This window comes from Enoplosus armatus, chromosome 24, assembly GCF_043641665.1.
Source record: "Enoplosus armatus isolate fEnoArm2 chromosome 24, fEnoArm2.hap1, whole genome shotgun sequence".
In the NCBI taxonomy this organism is placed as follows: Eukaryota; Metazoa; Chordata; class Actinopteri; order Centrarchiformes; family Enoplosidae; genus Enoplosus; species Enoplosus armatus.
Genome location: NC_092203.1, coordinates 7022635 through 7046907, shown reverse-complemented (window position 1 = coordinate 7046907; position 24273 = coordinate 7022635). Strand labels below are relative to the sequence as shown.

Here is a 24273-nt window from a genome sequence, read left to right as displayed (position 1 = left end):
GGGTTCGATCCCCACAGGACTCAGTTAATTTTGAAGTCCAGCACCCAAAGTGTGGTCTCAAAGGTGCTCATGAAACTAGAAAGCGGTCAGGCATGGTGCCTTACTGTCTTAGGACACTCGTGAGTAGTTTTGAGGTTTTAGGTTCAATCCCTGGGTGACTCAAAGAGTCGGATGTCCGAAGGAAAAATAATTGAAGAGTACTGATCTTAAGTTTGATCTTAACCCTCCTCTGTTTTGAGATTTTTGAGGTCAAGGACAGAATGGTAGAGTGTCTCAGATGAAATAGCTCGGGGTGTTAAGACACTGATCAGAACCTCCGAGATTGTCAGTGTGAAATGTTTTTGAGGACATGGGTTCGATTCCCAGACCCCATAATTAATTCCAGTCCAGGATCCAAAGTAAAAAGTGAAAACCTCTAAGAAGGAGAATAGGAGTGTCTCAGATGAAATAGCTCAAGGTGTTAAGACACTGTTCAGAACCTCTGAGATTGTGGGTTCAAATCTTATGAGATTCAATGTGAAATGTTTTTGACGACATTGGTTCGATTCCCAGACCACGTAATTTATTCCAGTCCAGGATCCAAAGTAAAAAGTGAAAACCTTTAAGGAGGACAGAAGTGCCTCAGAGGAAATAGCTCAGGGTGTTGAGACACTGATCAGAACCGCTGAGGTCAGGGGTTCAAATCTTACGAGAGTCTGTGAATTTTAAAGTCCAACACCCAAAAGTGAAGAAATAAATACGCCCGGAGATCTGTCTTAAGTGTGAAGGGTGTTGGTGGCGTGGTGGGTTCGATGTGTGACTGCCAGACACAAGCGGGTGCAGTGTCTGGTTCGAATCTGCCCGTGGCCGGTGCCTGGAGCATCACAGTGTGAGAGTTTGCATGGGTGGTTGCATGACACGGGCGGTGTATAAGGGAGGGGGCCGTGTCCCCTCCCGAGATTTCAGGACATGAGAGCAGGGGGTTATGGGAGTGACTTTTTTTCGCAGCCAAAAAAAAAAAACATAGCACACAGATCAGTGGTGCATATCCACATAGCACAGGTGAGTGCTAATTGCATATCAATCAATTTGAATGTACAAAGAAATAAGACTGAATGTGTACTTCTTTCATTAACTTGTAAATTACATCAGTATGCACAACAAACTAACCAGAAACATGTCACACAACAAATCAAGTCAATCTCTTCCTTTCAATTCTAACAGCCAACAAGTCAACAAGTTTGAAAAACAGCACAAAATGCCAATCAACAAGCGTAGCGTGTTAGCTTTAGCCAAACAATGCAACATGTGGGACAAAAGCATGCTAACTTAGCTAGTTTCTGCTTAGTCTGGTATGCATACTGACACAATTCACAAGCTAATGAAAGAACTACACAAACACATTCAATCTTATTTCTCTAAACATTCAAATTGATTGAAATGCAATCGCACTCACCAAAATGTTTGTAGCATGTGCTCCTGTCCTCGTCACCTCCAGGCAAAATGGCCGACTGTCAAACAGGAAGTGAGAGAATCCAATCCTATTTATACCCGGGGGAACCCGGATTGTACTAAGTGGGTAGAGTACGTCAGAGTTGGTGTTCACAAGGTTGGAAGTTCAATTCCTGCTCAACCACATAGTTCTTTCCCTGCTTCAACACTTCCAGACAGCCTCCGTTTTTTCTATTAATGAAACAAATGTTGTATTAGTCCCACTCTCAGAGAATTATGTATGTCACATGAAGTTTTTAAAAAATAGATGTACTATAACAGCTGCAGAGTAGCTTATTGACTCCTTTCTTTAGGAACTCATTGGTTTAGATGTGTCATCACGAATCATGTCGATAACCATCCAGGTAACTGGCTGCAGGTGCGTGTGATTAGATTGGACACTGAACCAGAGCAGCCTGTAGGGGGCAGTATCCATGCTCTGCTGATTTCCTTTTAAAAGTCACAGTTTAAAAGTCAGCAGCTCATCCTGCTGAGCTGTCTCTCTGGATGAAGTCTGGCCTGTTTGTCTTTCTTCTAGAGTTGTTGATGAGATGTCTGCTTTCAAACCTCTCTGTCAGACTCAAATTTTGAAGCATAGACTGTATTTTTGTATGTCCCACTGTACAAAAATGAAGACAAAATATCTCGGATACGGGCGTTACCATCTGGCGCTGGTGACGTCATTTAATGCTAGAGTCTGCGCAGTGATGATCGGCGAGGTGCCGCGGTGCCAGGTCCCGCCCATTCACCCACATGACCCAATGGCGAGCACACCACAGTCAATCTAAGCTGTCAATCATGACATGACAGCCCCCCCCCCCCCCACACACACATACATACACACCCACTTTTTATAGCATTAACTAACTAATTAAAACCAAACTTATCAGTAAAATGAACACTTGAACAAACATCAGCGTGATAAGAATTAAGTAAAATGACAGAAACCATCTTTGGGAAAAATGTATTTGATGTGTACTTTGGTTTGGTATCTCCCATCCGCTAACACGGTTTATGACAGATACTGCAGCCAGCCACCAGGGGGCGATAGTGATGTTTTGGCTTCACTTTTTTTTCTTTTGAACCCAGAACATTGAAGTCTTGAACACCATGTGTACCTGACCTGTACCTGGTTATAATGTTTCCCTCAAAGCTTTTCAACCATCACATGTTGGCTTTTAAAACCTAAAGATCAACATACGATTGACATATGAATATATTCTCCTTGTTGCTCCACACAGTACTGACATGAAACACATCACTCAAAACAGGTCGGTGAATGCTTCAGTTCACTGAGGAAGCAGCAGCAGCGCCCTCTGCTGTTTCTAAAACAGAAGTGAAAAAGCTTACAGCACCTGGTATTCCCAGGCGGTCTCCCATCCAAGTACTAACCAGGCCCGACCCTGCTTAGCTTCCGAGATCGGACGAGATCGGGCGTGTTCAGAGTGGTGTGGCCGTAAGCGATTACTTCATGTACAAGACACCTTTTTAAAGACACTGTGACCTCACGTTTGGGTATTCTTTCTGTTCAGATGGGGTCTCCTGGGGTTCACATCAGACTCCACACTGTACTGTTGCACATATCACTGAGTCTGTTACACTCTCAACTGTCCCTGGTAAAACAATGGCACTAAAATGACTCTTAAGCAAATGGGACATAAAATAGCCACTGAAATGTTCAACTAAATACTGGTTAAAGTGCAATAAATGATAATGAAACGATCTACATATAAAAACATAAGACTTCTTGAGGTTACAGCATCTTTAAAACGGCCGCATGTAGCACAGATAATCGCTTACGGCCACACCACTCTGAACACGCCCGATCTCGTCCGATCTCGGAAGCTAAGCAGGGTCGGGCCTGGTTAGTACTTGGATGGGAGACCGCCTGGGAATACCAGGTGCTGTAAGCTTTTTCACTTATGTTTCTTCAGTGGCGACAGAGCTTTGAAAAACAGCAGCTTGTCGTGGAGGAAGTGTATTAGGGATGAAAAATTATTTTTATTCACCAATTAACAAGAACCCCCCCACACACAATAGACGAGTAGAGTCTTGCCAGGAATATAACCTGCCATAGACACCTGAGTGGCAGAGTATGATGGATTGGATAGTGAAAACGCTGTGAGTGGCATTTGAGTTAAAAGGGGACAAAAAAACAAAAGTAGAGTAGCACCATTGTTCAGTTATTTAAAAGGGGGAATATTTACTCACATTGCTGGAAGGCCGAGTTAAAGACTGATAAAAGCAGACTCAATGTGAGACTGTTGTCAGTCTAATGAGAGATAAATAGCACTCATTGGGAGTTTTTTTTACCCAGGAATTGTGGGAAATTAAGCATGAATAACATTGTAACATGTGGATCAAATGATTTAATACAATTACAAAACTTAGGCACAAAGCTGGATCACAATTTAGAAGCAATACTGCAGAATAAACACCATGCTGTATTCTTATAAATAAGCAGATTTGACAAGATTTGAATCTACGTACTGTTACAGTGTACAAAATGAAGCTGCACTCGTTTTCAGTGAGTGTGGACCACCCTCAGCTGAAGTGTTGAATTGCAGATACTAGTATAAACAAGGCAGAAGATGTGTGGGGAAGCTGAGCCCAGAAATGAGTGGATGTTTGATAAGCTGATGCTAAGCCTGCTGTGGTTCTTTCACTGAATTCATCACAGCTTAAAAGACAAAGCAGTCCTTCGTCTCAGGCTCACTTCAGGAGTCCACGTTTTCTGCTGTAATTTCATCTTATAAAAACCTGGTTCAGTCAAACGTTTACACAATATATATAGTGAACATAAATATATATAAAACCGACGTGGTGAACAGTTTGTGGAAGCACAAATCATTTCCTGATCATTGTTGCCGTCAGTCAGACATCTGGCTCATATTTGGAGAAAGTGACTTGTTGCTCAGGTCGGTAACATGTTTCCCTGGAGAAGAGAGAAGGAAAGTTAGTGAGATGGATCACTTAATTTGAAATTTAAAACAAACTTATTGAGATCATTTATAAACATGCAGAACATCAGATATAAGAGACAACTTCATAGATTTGAAAGACATGGTAGCTGATTGCAAATGAATATAATGAATGAATCACGACTGCCTGTAAAACAACTGATTACTTTAAGTTTTAAGCATCCCTGTAGGCACGACTATTAAACACTGTATGATGAGGTACAGTACCTGTTTACAGCAGCTTCTCTCCTCTGCTTAGTCTTCCTTCTTGTTGTCGATGAGCTCCTGTGTCTGCTGGGCTAGCCTCCTCTTCTCAGCCTGCTGCTTCTTCAGGGCTTCCTCTGCTTTCTTACTCTGGTAGATCTTCACCCCGGCGAACGCCAGACACAGCAGCAGTGTCTTTAGGGCCAGGATGTACAGGAGGACAGGGACGTTGTCCAAAGCCTGAGGATAGACAGAGTTTATGTTTGAGGAGAGTTTCATAGGTTTTTTTCTTTCAGACACACAAACTTTACCACTGACAATAGGAAATGAAAGAAGGGAAAGAAAGCTCTGGAACAGTCTGGGGCCCTGGAGAAGATGCCCCCCCCCCCCCCCCCTCTTGTCCTCCAGAGGCCTCAGCTGTCCAATTGGGAGGTGGGAGTTAATTTGGTCACAGAGAGGGGTGGCAGTGTGTGAAAGGGAGAAGCAGCTGCAAACCATGTGCATTCTGACTTATAGTTATAACAGATCATACAGTCATTGTTGCCCAAACTTAATTAAAAAATCAGACAATTTTCAAATTCCAACGTATACTCTCCAATATTTAACGCCGCTCAATAAGTTTCAAAACATTTTCCTCATCAACGCAGAACACTTTTTAATTCGGCATACATAAACCCATCAAGTGGCATTTATGTCATTTATTTTTTAACTGTTACAACCGTTTTAGATAGTTGTTATTCTCAACCTATTCGCAGGGTTAGTGTTAACGCATTTCCAACAGGAGTGTCGCAAAAGTGTCCCATTTAGCCACAAATTAAATGAATGGCAATGTATGACAATTCACGGCCACACACACAACAGATACAGAAAGACGGCACGACAGGCATGCACACTGTTTAATCATAACTTGGATTTACTATGTGGCTAAATGTGAAACGTGTGTTGTGACATAATGTTATAATGCCAGACACGTCAACTTGTCTGCTACAGCTGTAGCAACGTTAGCAATATGCTAGTCACAGTTGAGACAACGTATGTATTATCAAAAAATAACCAAATACGAAACAGCTACTAAACTAATAACAAAACATGCATTGGGTATCTATAAAATAATAAGTTTATTTACCTTCCAGTTGATCATTTTAGCTTCTGTAGGTTTGAAGTTTCTTCCTCTTCTTGTGACAGCTAAAGGGTATTAATGCTCCTCAGCAGAAGGCGGGGCTTGTAGTGATGGACCAATCGAAATGCAGTCTCCGCAGGACGTAGTCTGTGCTGCCTTAAAATTCATAGTGCAAAGCAACGTTTTGACTCTGATGTATCCGGTTTTAGTTTACAATAGACAACAATTGTAGCATTAACATACAGACACTTAGTGGTGATACACTGCACAAAACATGTGGTGAAGTGATTTTTTTAATTTAATTCATTTTCGAAATGTTTTTTAATTGATTGTTTTAGGCAGTTGTAGTCATTCCCATTGCACTCGAATGCATCATTACCCTTCATAGACTGTAGCATGAATGAACCAGACTAGAACTTGCTTGAAGGTTTTACTAGTAGAATAAAAGAGGCATACTGTCATGGCTCATCAAAAAAGGCTGTTTGGAGATGCTGGAGCTTTGGGTCCCTCGCCGAAATGTGTTCTATTGGCATCTTCAGATTCATTTTTAGTTAAATATTAAATGTCTCAAATAAACTAGATAGAGTCATAGCTTGGGATACAAATATACCCGATACTGTCTTCCTTATCAAGTTACCAGTTAAAGATAATTACTCACTAAACACTTCACCAAGCAAGGAAAAATGTTTTCACTTAATTCAAGAAACCAACACTCTATTGCTAAATATCTAAATCTAAATAGCTAAATAGTCTTACAAACACTATAAAACTTAACGTTGCTAACTTGTAACTGTTTTGCTTGAAGATGGCACTATAATGCATCATACACTTACTACACGTAACGGCTTTGAAATAGGAAAGATTTATTGTGTTTTTTGATCAACAAACACTGTAAATTGTCGCCCATGTCTCTTGTACAAAATTAAAAACATAATGCCAGCAACTGATCGACAACGTGGTTAGCAAAACACAGTGCTTGCTAACGGTAAGTTTAGCTAGGTTTGGTAACAGAGGAGCATGTAATTACTGGCATGTATGGCAACATAGCTTGATACAAATGGCTTCTAATTGTAAAAATCCTCCATAAAAAGATACGTGACGTCTAGTAGGCATGCGTAGTCACGGTGGCCGAGAGGTTAAGGCGTTGGACTCGAAATCCAATGGGGTTTCCCCGCACAGGTTCGAATCCTGTTCGTGACGAAGTTTTTCTTTTTTCTTTTACATCGAAAACTTTATTGATTTGACAGACAGCATAGCAACATTGTTTATGTTTCAAGACCCGTACATGGTTTTGCAGACATGGTATTTGAATTCCTCTCAGTACAGTGCACCTCAGATGAGGTAGATATGAGGCAGTTTCTTCTCTGTGGAAATGGGATATACTGTATGTAGATTAATTACAGTATTTCCTCAAATAAAATTGGGTAAATTAAACCATCATGGGTCATAAAGGCTACCCCATTTACTTTAACCTTGTGGGGGAAAATCTTAATTTTTGAAAGAATTTGCAGAAATTGAAGAGCTGTCAGACAAATAAATGTCCAGCAGTATAAAGACAAAAAAAGAGATAGGCTATAACTGCAATTATTTATGTTGATCTTTTATTTAAAATCATGAAAGATTTTGGCCAGATCAGACCCCAACAGAGCACTATAAACACACTCTGGGGATCAGTTTGTCACTGTAATCAAGTTTAGGTAAGATAGGCTAGGTAAGACTTCAGACTGGTCTTGCTTTTGTGTCATAAGACAAGCAAGCTAAAGCTCTACAGCATATGTATCTCAATATATCACATTGTAATCCAAACTTTACTGACAGATAAAGAATTCCTTCTAGATTCATTTTCACACAATGAAACAGACCTAGAAATATCAGACTCCTGATAACACATATCCGATGTGTGCCAGCTGTGAGCAAAAAATATGAACTGGGTTACTTTAAGCAGGCAAGGTAAATGCCAAGGTTACAGTAAACTGCTTTGCACCAGGAGTCCATCTCAAAAGGAAAACAGCAGATTTAATAAACAGTCCCATGATTATAGTGTTTGTGTTCTACAAATTAACCCAACGTAAAAACATGAAGGACTTTAGTCATAACAAGTGTTTAGGATTAGCCAAGTTACACAACACATATTTTATTACAGTTGTCATGATCACAGGTCCCACATTTCCACAGGTTGGGTTGTATAGAAAATAAATACATGTAATGTACAAAGTGGATTGTGAATACTGCAAAAAAGGAATGACTGGATTGGACACTTGCTTTTCCATGTTATTAAATTAAATCAACTTAAACTGTAACCAAATCTAACAATCTGAGGAGTAAATGTTTAGTACAGAATACAAACAGGGGCGTCATATTTTTTTGTTGTCTAATTAGAATAATATTGTCATTGTCAAAATAAAATATACAGTAGATGCATCCTCTTATACCCACATACAGTGTCCATATAGTCCATACAGCCCAGATAACATGTACTGCTTTAATGCACAGCAAAAGTCCTTCATGAAACTGCCTGCTCCCACTGGGCCCTAATGAAGGGTCTGTTTTAATGAGCCTCACTCACAGGAAGTCACAGCAGGCCCAGACCAGAGCTGAATAATTTGATAAAGTCAGAGTGTAAGTGTGGATTTGGGAATATCGTTGGAATGTATTTACACAGTGGGATTCATGTGTTGCCATAAAAAAGGGCCATGACTGTAGCTTTTTGTAGAGTTGGGTTTCTCCTGTTTCTCATGTTTTGAAGCATTAAAGCCCAGGTAGTGTGGGAAATGACTCATGCAGTGTGTCTCCAGCTACATGCTATATGTTTTCAAAGTGTAACGCTTCCCTGCGCTTTGAGTTTTCCTTTCTAGTAAATCTGTGATTCCTCTGCGACAAAGACTACATTTGTGTGCTTGCAGAGACGTTTCCTTGAACACAACAAACCTCTCAAGTCTGCTGATCCTGGGTTGTGTCCTTGAGGTCCAAACAACCATCTCCACCTTCAGCCTGCTGCACCGTATGCAAGTTAAGTTTCCATCATTAGTCAATCCTTTCTTCATTGTCTTGTTGGTCTGTTTTGAAATTGTACTTTGGCTGTTAGTCATGACATCCAGAATGACATGGAGAGCCCAGGAAACCACTTGAAAGCCTGATGTCCCTTCTCTAGGAGGCTCTGCATCAAATATCATTCCTCCTGCTCAGTAATGTTAATCCCAGTCAGTAACTAGAGGTAGGGTGTTGCTGTAAATATCTTCCTTATGCTATAGTTCCCTGGTAACGTCCTTACTCGTGGCCATTGCTGTTCTCCCAGGAAACAGTCACAGCACTTCTCATCTTCTCTGCTTCCTCTTCATGCCCAGGAGTTTTCCCTCCTCTGACACAGCGGGAGGTGAAGCCTCCCTGTCGCAGCATGTTCTCCCTCGCTCACGATGATCGGGTGAAGCACAGCAGTGGATGTGCTCAGTAGCGCCCCCTGTGGTTCGCCCTGGACATGGTGAGTGGCAGAGACACTGAGGAGAGAGAGGAGACCTCCCAGTAGAGAGAGCGAGACAGGAAGAGCTGGTAGAGCGTCACCATGGAGATGGACTGGCAGAGGATCACACCGATAGTCACCACCTACGGAGAGTTAGAGACGCCATTTGTCCACTTTTAAAATACAATATCTGAAGTATTATCACCTTATAAAGTGAACTTGTTAGAAAGCAGATGCCTATTTACACATCAAGCAGAGACGGAGCAACATTAGCACTCATTTTCTAAAAAAGTGGCTTATTTGTGTGTTCAAACCTTCTCCCTCTGGTGCTCGTGGAAGATAACAGACAAGAGGAAGAGGACGGGATGGCAGAGGAACCACAGGAAGCATCCCTGCAGAGAACACAAGGAAGACCACATGACCACCGGATGACCTGCAGGTAAATGTTTTGTCTGTATATTAGACCACTGTGTGGTTGTACCTTGGCGAAGCAGAGGTAGAAGTCTCTCTTCAGGGTGCTCCTCTCGGTGGAGGTGATCTGGTAGAGGACTGAGGCCAGCAGGAGGGCCAGGACCACCCTCAGGACCATGAGGAGGAGACCTGCCAGACTCTGCTGGGTGTGGTAGCTGTGATGTTCACTCTCTGACTCTGAATACTGCTCCCACAGCAGCAACACTCCCTGAACATGACAGCGTTTATTATTAGTTGACTCCCGAAGGCTTCTGATGCTGCTAACAAATCTGACTAACTTTCCTCAAAATTGTGACTTTCTTCTGAGGTTTATGCCAGAACTCCACCATTCTTTCATATCACACTAAAAGTCATTATCAACCTGAAATTAGTTTAACTAACTGTAATCCTGCATACCTGTGTGACGACTCCACCCACAGCAACAGCCGTAGAAGCCGGACTCTGTTCCCACTGCAGAGGTCTGGACTGAGGTTTCCTGCCCCGGCTCAGAGTCCAGCCCATACACAGACTCAGTAACATGTACAGCATGGACACCTGGGACACCATATCCCAGACTGCGCCGGGAACAGCGAGTGGAAAAAGAAGACTTAACATGACAATTCATTTCTTATCTGTTTAAAAATGAATCTGAAATAATCAGAAAGTGAAGTTCCTCTTGCTCTTATGATTAATCTTCAGAAGAGACATAAATATAGAAGGGAAGAGAGAGGAACATACACTCTGCCAGGCTGCCCATCAGTGGAAGACCAATACCATCTCTAGAATACCTGCAATAGAATTAACAGTTTGTTTTTGCTCATCTTCTAGCTTCTGTTTTAGTTTATAGGAAAACATTTTATAACCAATCAGCTGCCGTCATGCCATCATCATTAAAAAGAGGCCGTCTTGAGTGGTTCTCAAATTGAAATAAAAAAAATCACTTCCCAGCAGGTTTGTCAGACTCTACTGGACGCACCTGGCCAAGTGGATGTAGTTGCAGAGAGCGGAGCAGCCCTGTAATGCCAGCGCTGTGGTCAGCACTCTGAGGACAGTGTGCATGGGACCTCCTTTCCTCAGAGCCTGGTACAGAGGCTTGATGTAGATACAGCAGGCTATGAAGTAGGCCAGCAGCAGGAGGAAGTAGAAACTTTGGAGGCCTGGGAGAGAGAGAGAGAAGACAGGAAGGAAACATTTTGTCCCACATGAATGAGGCAGATCTCTCAGAACCAATTTATCATGTCACATCGGTGTGCGTATCAAAGATCTCTCACACAAGCATAAAGCAGTGGATGTGGATAATTATACTATAGAGTAAACTAATAAACAGGAAATAACATCTCCATGCTCAATAATGCACTGGGAAAATGTGGTCAGCCGTGGAGTACTCTGGATGTCTGACCTGCCTCCTCGGCGCTGAAGTGCTCCAGAGGATTTCCAGCCGAGTCGGCGTTAAACAGCAAGATAGTAAAACTGAGATCAGCATGAGAAGGAATCACTGCACTCTCCTGGAGAGAGAGACAGGAAGCAGAGAGAGAGACGGGGAATTAAAGAGGGGGAAAACGTGGCGTGACAAAAGTCATTCAGTGTTTACATCTTTGTTGATGATGATGATGTTACCTGACACGTGTATCTGTCAGCATACAGGGTCTGCCAGGCTGTAGGGGAGGACTGACGAGGGATTGTGTGGTTGAATTCTTCCTGACGGAGAGAAACTGAAGCAGGAGGAGGAGGAGGAGGAAGAGGAAGAACACAGTGAGATGAGGTGACAGCGTGGAGGAAGGAGAGCAATAAGAAGAATAAATCAATACAGCTGCATCACATCCATCACATCAGAGACCAGCTCTCTGTATTACTGGTTCTTACTGGTGAACTGAGCTTTGGCGAGCCTCTCGGAGCAGCTGAGGTTGTCCAGGTCTGAGGCCATATCCCGATACAGCAGCAGTTTGGACTCCTTCTCCGTTGCCAGAGCAGAGTTGTCCAGCCTGCACACCAACAGGCCGTTATCACCTACAGAAAGAGAGACAGGGGACAATGATGTTGGATGGTACTGACTCTTATGTCATTTACTGAGGGCCACATGGCACATTTATAAGATTTCATAAGAAAGCCTGCGTGGGTTTCATCTCTGCCACATGTTTCTATGCTGGAATACTACCCATGTTGTGACATTTTATAGACAAAACTATTTATTGATCCAAAATATACTCAACAGATTACCCGATAATGAAAACAACCATTAGTCGTAGCCCTAGTGCTGATTCACAAACGTGTTTTCAATTAAACGAGCACAAGCCAGTTGAGAAGCCTGTTGTTCTCAGGGGCCCCTGGAGGTCTGGGGCCCCATGGCAGTCCAGCCTTGCTTCTACCCATAAAACCTTGTGTTTCAGGATCATCTCCTGAAGCGAGAAGGACTATGTCACAAATCTCGTTTTGTTTCAAGGAAATAAAACAAGCCAAATGCTCAGAGATTCAAACCCCTAGTGAGGGACCTGGGTGTGGGGGGGGGGCTGCTGTAGTGGTGAAAGAGGCTAGTTTGTAATTAGGTTCAAGTTACTGAAGCATTCACTGAAAGTCACCAAAAATAAGAAAAATTAAAAGAAAAGAAAAACTCTGATGATGCCCTGATATTAACTGGCACATATACAGAAACAAAGAACAGGCAAAGTAGTGTAATTAAAAGTGATGTTAATCATCAGTGCAGACATTATCAGATAAAATGATGATGACATGCTAGTTACACCCGTCGGTGAGCCAGTGGCGACTGAAAAAAACAAGAAAATGAAGGAACAGTGAATTTAATCAACACATCGTCACACGTTAGAGTGAATACTAAATATAAGCTAACCCTGTCCCTGCTGAAAGGACACGTTAGCAGCAGCGTCGTTAACGTTACCTTGGTACATGAATTTAGTGATGAACTGGCCGTTCTGCTGTCTCGCTGCTTCGCTATTAAAAAGTCCCGTTACAGTTTTCCCCAAAACCTCCGAACTGAGCAGAACTACAGCTGTAAGTGCGGCTAATAAGTACGACATTTCTCCCTTTTGCATTTTAACGTTATCGGCAAATAAAATTTAGCGAATGAATTCAATGAGCCACGAACCCAGAAGTATACCAGCTGCGTCAATTGACCAATGTTGAGACCGGAAGTTAGGTGTTTCTGTCGTGAAGTAAAATGTCTGTCTCAGCTTGGGGAATAATAGAAGAACAAATAAGATTTAGGATGTTCAGAGTGACCCACAGAAAAATCAAGACTAAGGAATACATGGGAATTTTATATCAAATTGGAAATTAAACTAAAGTTATATGGATTGTAAAATTTGTAAAACACTGAATTGTGTAACAGCAGTGTATTTCTGGAAAGTACGCTTTATGTTTCAGTATATGTAAGAATGTTAACAGTAATATGTGATATAATAAAAACAAAAAAACACGTTATTTCAGAGAGTGAATACATTTTAACCAAATATGTTAACCAAACACTTATTGTGAAAATAACTTCCGGACGTTACATATGTATTGTAGCTCACTTGACACTGCTGACTTGCCGAATCGGCACTGTTGACAGTTTGATTGATTTGGGATTCACACAATCAACGAGCGCATATTTTTGTCGTCATATACGACAGCCAATCAGAGAGTAGAAACCAGTCAACACAGGTTAATCACCCCACCCATTTTCAACGTGTCAACACTGCCGTAAAACGGTCGGAGACTGTCGCACACTACACAATACATCTACTATACTGACGAAAATAGGGAACTCCCGTACTACCAGTTAGCTAGCGGGCTCGATGACGGAGTTTAGAAACGATTAAAAAGTCGTCATTAGCTATGTCTCTAAACGACCTTAATGTGAACTGGCAGCAGTGTTGTGATGACCAAAAGATGGACTTCAACAGAACTGTCCTGGTGACTGGAGGCGCTGGATTCATGTGAGTCCACTAATTCATTCAAATTGATAAGAAAGATATAACTTCATGTTATCCATTTACGGGTAATCGTTCAATTTCGGAAGGCAACTAAACTTGACCTCCCTCGCCCTTTGGCACAATCCAAGTTATACTATTAGAGTCATATTACTGGTGCATTAACATGTAAACAGAAAACCACACTTGGTTTTGGTGCGTTTTTGATCTGAACCTTTTCCTGTTGCTGGTTACCACACTGTGTTAAAGTTTTATGAGAATCTCTCTCTCTCTCTCCAGAGGCTCCCATCTTGTGAGCTCACTGGTCTCCAGACACCCTGAGTGGAGAATTATTAACCTGGATAATGTGAGTCACAAAAGGATGAACGAATATAAAGATGTACATATTACAGTGTTGAGTTACGGTTCCATAATGATTTAAATACACATTTCAGAGTTGTTGTTTTTTTTTAACCTAGAATATACATTTCTTGGCAAACAGTGAATATATTTTCTGTGAATCTAAAAAGTGAGTTGACCTCATGTGTGAGGTTAGAAGTATGTTGTATGTACTGTAGCATTTCTCATTGTCTGATCTCTTCCAGCTGGATTACTGCTGCAGCCCCTGGAGTCTGGAGAGCGTTCAAGACAGAGCAAACTACACCTTCATCAGGGTGAGGGCTGCTGACATTAGGATTATAAAAGCAGAGATAACCTCGGAGAGCTTTGTTGAATACCAAAAGATTTCTAATAAATCATAAAAGATAAACTTCTTTCCTTTGAAGGCAGTAACAAAAGGTTCAGTGACATTTGTAATATTACTAGTAGTGTAACTATTTAAATCCCCTCCTTTCTTCAACAGGGGGATGTGTGTAACTCCCGGCTGGTAAATCACATATTCAACACAGAAAACATCGATGTGGTCTTTCACCTGGCAGCTAAAACACACGTCGGTGAGCAGCAGTTCAAACACTCGTCCGCCGGGCTGATTTTACTGTTATAATAATAATCAGAGTTATTTTTTTCCTCACAGAGTCGTCATTTGAAACTCCGTCTAGTTTCCAGTGTGTTAACATCGAAGGGACCAGAATTTTACTGGGAGCCGCCCATCAGGCCCGACACCAGCCACAGCGCTTCATCTACATCAGCACCGATGAAGTGTATGGAGCCAGTCTGGACGAGGTCAGTGATTCGACTGATTGTCTGCTGGATGTGTGGAGATCATGGAGTCATGAGGTGACTTGGCTGTTTGTTCTCTGCAGGTGTTTGATGAGAGCAGTCCAGTGAGGCCCTGCAATCCATATTCTGCCACTAAAGCAGCTGCAGAGTTCCTGGTCAGATCCTACTGGGACAAGCATAAGGTACCCACACACACACACACACACACACAGAGGCAGGGAAGTAGCTTCTAAATGACATGAATGAACAGGTTTAAATGATCTGAAACTGAAGACGCTCATCTTCAAATGCAAACATTCCCTAGTTTCTGCTTCTAAATTATGAGAACGTTCTGCTTTTCTTGTCTTATGTGATAGTAAACTGACTATCTTTGGGGTTTTTACTTTTTTTGTTTGTTTTTTTACAATTTTCTGCCATTTTTCAGACGAAGCAATGAAGAAATAAGCGGATAATGACAATAATTGTTAGTGGAAGCCCTAAAATTACAAATGGACTCCTTCTGATTCCTTACATGTTTTAACGTTAAGTTGACACAGACAAAATAAGGCAATAAATGTTGCATATTTTCTGCAATTACAGTTGGACCTTTTAGTTTCAGAACCATGACTACCTACAATATATCTCATTAGAAGTGCACTTTAGTGTATGTGTTTCATGTGTAAGTTTTGTTCATTTTGATCTCTAAACTGGTTTAAAATTTAAAAAGATTCTACTTTTGTCTGCAGATACAGTAACCCAGGATGTTAAACACTGCTCTGTGTATCTATTACCAGTTTCCCATCATCATTACCAGGAGCAACAACATCTACGGGCCCAGGCAGTACACTGAGAAGGTACAGCACCCTGACTTTCATCGGCTGGTCCATTTGTACAACTCAACATTCGTATCCCTCAAGTGTTCTGTAGCAGGAGAGCGGTCCTTACCTGGTTGTGTCAGGCGGCTTCTGTCTGATTTATTTTGAACACCAGGTAGCTTTAACGTCTTCACTGTAGAGAGGTTTGAAATGTGTCCTGCACTTCTGAGATCAAGCTGTAAACCTATTAGAGCAACATGACTTTCAGAAAAATCTAAGCATAACTCAAGGTAAAGTGATTCATAGCCACAGGTTTCCTTCTAATCTGCTGTTTTGCTTCATTCGTTCTAATTATGTTCACCTGGCACTGCTTACCTGTTTAAAAGAGGCTGGACAATCACAGAGCCTTTGTGCTTGTTACTCTTCTGCGTTACAAAAAACAAAGATACAGCAAAAGTGAACAAAGGAGTTAATCTTAAATTAAAATCATAGATTTAACTAGTCTTAATGTCACAGGATAAAGATATTCTCTGCCTCCAACAGAAATCTTCTTGATCTTTCAGGTCATTCCGAGGTTTCTCTCCCTCTTGCAAATGAACAAGAAATGGTAGGTTCGAACACTAGTTATCCTAATCCAGCCTCAGTATTAGTTGGAGCATTAAAAGAAAAACAAATCCTCCTCCTCTCTGCCGCAGCACCATCCAGGGCATCCTTCCTAAATCCCGCCACTTCCTGTTTGTCGACGACGCCATCGACGCCTTCCTGCTGATTCTAGAGAAAGGGATTGTGGGAGAAATCTACAACATCGGAACAAGCTGTGAGATTCCCATCATGCAACTGGCCAGGGAGCTAGTGAAGATGGTGGGTTTAGGAACTTCTTCTTCTACACAGAAATACATAATAGTGTCAAATAAAGAAGAAAGGTTTAATAAGATGTATTAAAACTGTGGTTTTTAGGTCAAGAATGTTCCAGACTCTGAGGTGAACGATTGGCTCGAGTTTGTGCCCGACAGGTGAGTGAAGTAGTGCTGATGTGTTCACATAACAACATGAGACACACCTGAATCTACTGATGCTGCCGCCTTCATTTATGCACGTCAAACATCAAACATTGACCTTTGACCTCTGCTCTGCAGGCCGTGTGTCGAACTGTGCTACCCCATCACATGTGAGAAGCTGCAGCAGCTGGGCTGGAGAGCTGAGGTGTCCTGGGCTGAAGGCATCAGGCAGACTGGTAATCTATAAAAACTTCTCTACAGCGAGGAGACGGGGCGGGTACATTAACGCCAATGTAAAAACATGTTCATTCGTTTTCTTCTTTTAGTCAAATGGTACCAAGACAACCCCGACTTCTGGTTGGACGCAAGCGAGGACGGAGGACAAATCAGAGGACAGCTTGAAAAAGCTACCAACAAATGAGTGGGCTCAGCAGTGCCCTGCTGCTTGACTGATAGGAGTGAACCAAGACACATAACACGAATGATTTCACTTGATATTTGTGTAACAGAGAGGCTATTATGGCTGATTTACAGCACAAACATCTATGCTTTTATTTTGCACAACTTTTTGTTTAGATGTTTAAGGCTGAAACACTTAAAGTATGTAGAGACCTGAAAGCTCCAACGGACCAGGACCACCACAGGGTATGTTTCAGGCGTTATGTGAAATTAAGAGTTGTGACTGATTTTTTAAGTCATTTCCCTTCAAATTCAGCAGGCAACTCCAGTGACCAAATGTTCGGGTGGTGGCCGCCTCAAAACAAGGGAGACACATGTATCACATTAAATGCACTCAAGTGACTCAACTTCATATTTATGTTTAAAGCATTTTGATTAAAGATACTTTGTTGTAGCAGCAGCTTTACAATAAAAAGGATGTGAAGGGAACTGCAGCCATCTCAACCAGGTGTGTTTTATACACATTGTAAAGATATATTTGATTGCAAATAAACTATTTAATATCGTCAAGGTATTTGACACATGCTTTTCTCTACACTTATAAAGACAGACACGGATCAAAACACGGGTTACATTTGCAAATCCAAACCTTTATTTGTGGTAAAATCAGAATAGATGCACAGTTTTTTTTTTTTTCTTCGTGCAGTGCTCCTCTTCGTGCACAACTGCTAAACTAATACATAAAGCAAATACTAACTACCAGGCCGGTTGTGCTGCGTGTCCACGTTGAGGGGTCTGGCCAGTCAGTAATGGAGGTAATGTTTATTTTGTGTCCCAGAATGCCTTTTGTCAACAATTAGAGAAGAGCCATGAAGTTATTGTCGCAAAATGTCGTTTCTGCACACAAAAGGCAGCAAAGTGTGATGACTCACTTACCATATCTCTGATCTGTCATTGATTAGTGGCTTTGCTGGGGCCGCATTGCATTCTGGTCCATTGAGGCTAACTGCAGAATGTCTGTGCTGAGTAAAAAATACAAATGGCTGCAATATCATGTTCTCATGCAAGAGATGGATGAGGACTCCTACGTAAAAGACACCTGGGTGGACGTCACCAGGTCGTCTTTTCCCCATTTCTGATTGGCCAGAAGCTCCCACAACATATGAGCGTTAACACTCTGACGCCTGAAAATATGCAAATCACAACAACATAGCAATAGAACCACAGTTAATTCTGTGTTATGAAGACTTTTTAAAGATCACCACTTGCCAGACATTCACAACAAGGGTATTAACGGGAAGGAAAAGTGTAAAGACTTAAAATGAAAAACAACAAAAACAAAACATCTGACTTGGAGAGAATCTGGACACTTGTTTTTTGTACTGCATGTTTCTTTTTTTTACAAAATGGTCTTTGATCGTAACGTTTTGTTAATTTTTTTTTAATCCAAACCTTGGCATATATGGTGGTACTGTCTCAAATTTTTGTTTGCCAATTAAAAATGGCTGTTTATGGTTGATTATCATTGTTGGCAATGGAAACCTGTTGCACAAACAGGTTTATGGATCTGATACTGAGTCCAATGTGACTTTAAAGGTAACCCGTGTAGGATGTTTCTCTTAATATGTCACAATCGCAACAACTGTAGTACAACTGCCAGTGCTTCACTCCGGCCTGCGTGCACATCTTCATTCACTGGTGGATTTCCTCAAAAACAATCTAACAACAGCAGCAAGTAGGAGGAACAAGCTGGGTGCAACTTTAAAACTAAATATTTCTACTTTGTTCATAGAAAAAGGAAGCGATTCAATGTTTTCAATGGGCGATATACATTTTGAGATTTTGCCGTACCGTTTATTTTTTTATTTTATTTCCAGGAATAACCCAATATATACGGAAACCGCAAAACAAAATGCAGCGGCAAAAACAGTAAACACAAAGATGTGCACGCAGCATGGGTTGCTTTGTATTGGCAAAGAATTGTATTGGGATTTCTGACAAGATGATTTGAAGCAGTTTTGACACCAGTGACAGTTTTTTTTTTTTTTTTAAACCTTCACAGCTTGTTACGGTGACATATTGTAAGAGAAATCCCTACACGTTGCATCTTTAACATTAAAAAGCTCACACTACCCCAGAAAAATAGAAATTTTCACTCATACCAATGACATTCAACATTCAAGTGCCAGTGTTTTTGTTTACTGTCTTTTGGTCAAGTCACTTTGTAAAATATCAACTTTTGTGTTAGGCTTATAAAAATAAATATTTCTCAAAAATGCTTGATAAATTACACAAACTAGCAGCGAAAGTAGACTCGAGAACTCTGTGTGCAAACAGCTGAATCCTATGGTTGCTGTTAACTAGAACTCCACCTGGTCCCAAACAAACAAACAAAAAAAACGGTTTCATATCTGGAAGAACCTTTCCATACAACACACACGCACACACACACACCACACACACACCACACACACACACACCACACACACCACACCACACACACACACGCACACACACACACACACACTAAACTGTGGAGAAACCTCTCTTTTTGACACCTGGCTGCGCTACACTTCAAACATTCTCACTCACTCCTTCACACCTCTTGGAGGTTTTGAAGGACATTTATTACAGAAGACTTTAGTTGAACATTAAACTAAGTAACCGAAGTGTTTTCTGTAAAACTCGGTGGGATTTGAAGTCTTTCTACAACAGAGGGGCCTGCAGGCCGCAGCAATGGGAGCATAGCACCATTAATTGTTCACGGACAATCGAAGCACTCCTGCTGGTAAGTTAGTTACCGTAGTGACACAGAATCATTCGCCATGGTGTCTGTTGCCATAGTAATGCTGTATACAGTGGAACCAACTTCACTATCTGCTCCATTAGGGCTGGGTATCACCCTTGAATTTAAGGCATCAAAAGGTTTTGAAAAACCAAAAACTAAAGTGCTGGATTTCTATGGGAGAACTTTGAGTTTTCTTTCAGCGGATAAACTGAGCATGATCTATTTCTGATTAAAGTAAAGCAGATGGTCCGAACACGTTACATCCAAACTAATTTACTGTAGAGGGTATGTATTTGTTCCTGTAATACCCCCCCCCACCCACCCACACCCACACACCCACACACACACACACTACTGAGTGTATAGACCAGCTGTGGCTTCAATGAACGGGCAGAGCTGCGATACCGTGAGAAAAACAAACTTGAACAAGACTTAACAGCATGAGCATCTACAGCCATGCTCGCGGCTCTATGAGGCTGTACATACACACAGCTAAATGCTAACAATGATAATGCTACCATGCTGCTTTTTGGCAGGTAATGTTTACTGTGTTCACCATCTTAGTTTAGCATGTTTAGCAGCGTACTAGCATTTGCTAATTAGCGCAGCTGAGACTGATGGTAATTACATCAGTTTTGCAGGTATTTGGCCATAAAGCAAACTTCAAACATTGAAGCACAGTGTTTGAAGCACTGTTTTAACAGTTTTTTCATTGTGAATGCACCCCGCTATGCTCAATGCCCATGTGTTGATGTCACATGCACACCCACTACTCCGTAATGCATTCACTTTCAGCTGCTTCTGTATTTCTACTATAAAAGAAATCGTTTATATAATGGTTTGGATTTTTCATCTGCATTGAAAAATACCCAGCCCTAACCAACACGGTTCAGTCTTTCAAGGCACCGCGCACATTTCAGAATTTGGGCTGATTTCACTTGTGCCAGTTTGTGCTCTAATTGAAAAGCGGAGCACAGACAGAGAACGGCCCTAACAAAACTCACGCAGACAATCTCAGTGACAGCAAAGTGAAAAAGCAAGCCACAAGTGATGGATCTCTATTGCACTTACTGTAGAAGTTCAGTGCCCAGCGGACATTTTGACGAGATGGGATGGGGGTTTGGGGCACAGTGGTAGTTAAGTGTTGTTCCAACACAGTTCAATGGTAATTACAGCTCACGGATAGAATCTGTCTGCCCTAGAAAAAGACCTAAATACATTGCATATATATGTGCGTACTCTAAACAACACTACTTGACAAGATTGCTCTATAAAGATGAAAAGTGAGGTAAACTGAAGTTTTACCTTCCGTGATTCCCTGCTGTATAACTCACAAATCCCTATCTGCACTGTCAGCAGTCAACAATTAGCTCATATCTTGTATCATATTAGCAATTCCCTGCATGTTTATCACTGCACGTGAAATGCTCCGTCGTTCCTTCATTTATTAACGGTTATTCTTTCTGCCCCCTAGTGGCTGTTAGAAGGCACAGCGATGTCTACGCACTGAACCAGATTAATTCAAGCAGTTTTGTCTCTCACTGTATATCCTTCTTAAAGGTACGCCTTTGAATTTAGGCTGCAAGAACGGCATCTTAGCATACTTAGCATTATTATTAAAACACAAGAGACTGCACTAGCTAAATTTGTGGTTTGCAACAGCCATGGATTCAAGTAACAAATGCTGAAAATATCTCCTCTCACACAAGGAATATATGACGGTGTCAGTTGACAATTCAGTCAGGCATTAAAATTGGACTCTCTGGTTTTTGTAACAGAGCCTGACAGGACCCAAATTAAGTCATCTGTGTTGAGCTCCAAAACATCGACAATCATCTGGGTGGAAACTTTGGGATCGAGGGACACCACAGGGTGCTGTGACAAAATCAGAGAGTGTATCTTCAACTGCAGTAACTGCCAACAAGACAGCTGGTTAAGAAAACTTCTACATGTAAAAGGTGTCCCCAAAAATACTAAAAAGGTTCAACTTAAAAGAGTTCTGTTGATGTGTAAAGTGAGTTTTAACCTAAGCAAATCCTTCATAATTGATTGTCATTTGCACTGATCTTCAACCTATTGTCTTCCTGCTGGTTATTCCTTCATACTGAACAGCAGCAGTTCTTTTAGGAAACCCAAGATGGAGACTATCATTGCTGCAGGAGAAACAGTGTGTTATTCATATCATGGCCAGAGAAAAATTCCTTGATTGATGCTAAAATCATCTATTGGGACACCTCAAACACAGTTCTGGTCAACAATTTATTTGTGGTTTTAACTAGTGCTCATAGTAGTTTAACCATGGCGACAACTATTAATCTGACACTTAAATAGAAGCCGAAAGAACGCGCAAACTAATCTTCTGCTTTTGGTCTGTTTTGAAGCGGCCATGGTAGCAGAGGGACATGGTGGAGCATGTTGTGTCTATGTCCTTGAACGTAGCGTCATCCTCTTTAAACTGGTCCCTCATTTTGACCACGAGAAGGTAAACCAAGGTTTAGTGAGATATCGCTGAACTAATTTCTCACACAAGACGTCGGTGCACAAAGACACCAAGTAGCTTTGTTTGGAAGTGACCTGCTGTCTGCTCGAGTCCTCCAGCATTACTCAGCCTTAAACTCTTCAAAAACAATGTGAAAGCCAACTAGTTTCCCGAACCTCCCTACCAACTGTACTCGAGGGAAATCGATTTGATTGACCCAAACACGACCTGTGATTAAAAAGTAGTCTAAAAATCATAGAAGACGGGAAAATCAGAGTTGTAACATAACTAAAGCCTGCTGTAGAATTGTATTTATTTGCTTGGCATTTTTAACTCCTTGACCAAAAAACAACAACACTTGCATATGTTTTATTGTCTTGGTCCAGCCTTGTCATTTGTCAAAGCCAGTGGGCAATTTGAGAGAATCTGCCTTATGAGCATTAATTGGTAAATTAACTCCCCTTATTGGTTTATGAGTGTAATGTTTATGATGTATTTTCCATAAATACTATCTCTAAAGAAGGAACCTGCCAACTGTGTTCAAATTGCCCACTGAACTAAGCTCACCAGACACTGCCTGGTCCAACGTTGAGTGATCAAACGTAATTATTATTATTATTTTCTTACACATCAACTGTTGTTTCACTTAATAATTCACATTTAATTATTCTCATTTATAATTCACATTCTTTTTCAGTGGAGATTCTTCTCTTTTTGTTTTAAGAATAGTTGAAATATTTACATTTAATCTGTGTTTTTATTCCACTCAAGTTGTTCATGTAAACAAAACAAATTAAGACCCTGATGAAAATTAACAATTTTCCCCAACAGGTAGCAACAGAGCATTTTTTGGCTTATTCTGCTGCTAATTAACACAGTGGGGGGATTGGACTTCAACCACTGAACCGGCCAAATGTCCAGTGGAGTTCCTTTTAGAAGTTTAATCAGGGATGAAACATGGACATCCTGGGTGCAGGTCAACTGCCCCTTGTAGCCTGGTTCCACAGCAGGGCCAAGTCGGACTAACCAGGGATCAGGCATTGATTACATCATAAAAACATCATGTGATTATCTTACATGTTGTAGCCGAAGACTTTCAGTTCTGTTAAGCCACTTTTCCACAAGCACACTTTATCTGTCCGGTATCTTACTGTGCAAGGCCAAGCTAGTTTCTTCTTAACATTCCTAGCAGGGCTAAAGCGACAAGTAGACAATGCTAGTCAAAGTGCAGCACACACCAGCTGTGTGATTAAATTCCTGCTTTTCTGTGCCGTCTTTGTTGGCTAATCTCTTTGAAACATTGCAATGGAGAAATGGGCTTGATAGTAAGAATAGAAATGTATGCACCCGCAATTAAGCAGGAGTTAAGTAGTTCCTTTTAGTGTGTGAGAGGGAAGTGCTAAATCGGACTAAATAAGATGGCGTCACAAGTGAACTAGTCAAGAGGTGCAGGCACAGTTTGAGCAAATCTCCAACACATGATCCAAGTAAGCAACGCTTTTTAGCTGCTTGTGCCTGATCAGACAGGACATGGATAAAATGTGCTCTGTAGGTGTGGCATTATATCCTCTGGAAAGCCCCACTTGTCCATGCTGTGAAACGGGTTCGGCTAGATTATCAGATTCTTTACTTTCAACAGATCGCAAAGACATAACGAATAAACTGGAATGACTTATTTTAGAGAAGACTCTTCATGTAACTCTCCAGGATAGAGTGAGCGAGAAAATTTTGAAGTCTTTTAGCCTTTTTGCTGTGTATCCCCTTGAAGGAAGGGTTTCAATGTTTGTGGTGGAAGCGGAGCCAGATTCCCAAGAGCATGGTGGCACTAAGAGTCAGTCGAACAGCTACGGCCACTGATAAAATTTGGTAACTGTTGTTTTCAGCAGCAGCCATGTCGTTGTTGTAATGTTGACACTTACACATCACTGCTGGATGCGGTCACAAGTGCAAGAGACACAACTAAATATATTTCATTTGGTCCATATCTATATTTAAAACTACATATCTGCATGGTAAGAGAGGGAGACGTAACATGACTGCTGCTGCCCAGCGAGGCCAAATTCTCTCTTA

General features: G+C 41.3%; 3 protein-coding genes and 3 non-coding genes across 7 annotated transcripts; 3 read left to right on the top strand and 3 right to left on the bottom strand.

Annotated features, from left to right (window-relative positions):
* Positions 1–2813: 2813 nt before the first annotated feature.
* On the bottom strand, positions 2814–2932 carry LOC139307010 (5S ribosomal RNA). The gene has a single exon (XR_011599568.1). It is a non-coding gene; the product is annotated as a 5S ribosomal RNA (ribosomal RNA).
* Positions 2933–3264: 332 nt separating this feature from the next.
* On the top strand, positions 3265–3383 carry LOC139307006 (5S ribosomal RNA). Its single transcript, XR_011599564.1, has one exon. It is a non-coding gene; the product is annotated as a 5S ribosomal RNA (ribosomal RNA).
* Positions 3384–3833: 450 nt separating this feature from the next.
* On the bottom strand, positions 3834–5841 carry LOC139306853 (small integral membrane protein 11-like). Its single transcript, XM_070930813.1, has 3 exons — positions 5761–5841; positions 4659–4874; positions 3834–4405 (listed from the first exon to the last, which is right to left on the bottom strand). The coding sequence occupies exons 1-2, from the start codon at positions 5773–5775 to the stop codon at positions 4686–4688; spliced, it is 204 nt and encodes a 67-aa protein (XP_070786914.1). The 5' UTR covers positions 5776–5841; the 3' UTR covers positions 3834–4405; positions 4659–4685.
* A 1031-nt stretch (positions 5842–6872) lies between these two features.
* Positions 6873–6954, top strand: trnas-cga (transfer RNA serine (anticodon CGA)). Its single transcript has one exon. It is a non-coding gene; the product is annotated as a tRNA-Ser (tRNA).
* A 2244-nt stretch (positions 6955–9198) lies between these two features.
* gpr180 (G protein-coupled receptor 180) lies at positions 9199–12693 on the bottom strand. Its single transcript, XM_070930864.1, has 10 exons — positions 12555–12693; positions 11525–11668; positions 11279–11373; positions 11061–11166; positions 10638–10818; positions 10400–10449; positions 10079–10236; positions 9693–9890; positions 9526–9603; positions 9199–9354 (listed from the first exon to the last, which is right to left on the bottom strand). Exons 1-10 carry the CDS (start codon positions 12691–12693, stop codon positions 9199–9201), a joined length of 1305 nt encoding a protein of 434 aa, XP_070786965.1.
* A 720-nt stretch (positions 12694–13413) lies between these two features.
* LOC139306641 (dTDP-D-glucose 4,6-dehydratase-like) lies at positions 13414–17566 on the top strand. 2 transcript variants are annotated; one of them, XM_070930545.1, is made up of 12 exons: positions 13414–13593; positions 13867–13933; positions 14145–14240; positions 14429–14519; positions 14600–14748; positions 14829–14927; positions 15519–15578; positions 16103–16146; positions 16235–16400; positions 16497–16552; positions 16676–16773; positions 16864–17566. In XM_070930545.1, exons 1-12 carry the CDS (start codon positions 13493–13495, stop codon positions 16956–16958), a joined length of 1122 nt encoding a protein of 373 aa, XP_070786646.1. In that variant the 5' UTR covers positions 13414–13492; the 3' UTR covers positions 16959–17566. The 2 variants fall into 2 exon arrangements, with proteins under 2 accessions (XP_070786646.1, XP_070786647.1); XM_070930546.1 differs by having other exon boundaries at positions 14172–14240; positions 16864–17564.
* Positions 17567–24273: the final 6707 nt, after the last annotated feature.

Bases quoted from the DNA above. Each gene is read 5' to 3' on its own strand.
- gpr180 (XM_070930864.1), bottom strand. From the start codon at position 12,693: ATGTCGTACTTATTAGCCGCACTTACAGCTGTAGTTCTGCTCAGTTCG. The intron at 10,819-11,060 runs GTCAGACATCCA...TCTCTCTCCCAG, and splicing joins CTTCAGCGCCGAGGAGGCAG to GCCTCCAAAGTTTCTACTTC. The intron at 9,604-9,692 runs GTACAACCACAC...TGTTCTCTGCAG, and splicing joins TCTACCTCTGCTTCGCCAAG to GGATGCTTCCTGTGGTTCCT.
- LOC139306641 (XM_070930545.1), top strand. From the start codon at position 13,493: ATGTCTCTAAACGACCTTAATGTGAACTGGCAGCAGTGTTGTGATGAC. The intron at 16,553-16,675 runs GTGAGTGAAGTA...TCTGCTCTGCAG, and splicing joins CTCGAGTTTGTGCCCGACAG to GCCGTGTGTCGAACTGTGCT. The intron at 16,774-16,863 runs GTAATCTATAAA...TTCTTCTTTTAG, and splicing joins TGAAGGCATCAGGCAGACTG to TCAAATGGTACCAAGACAAC.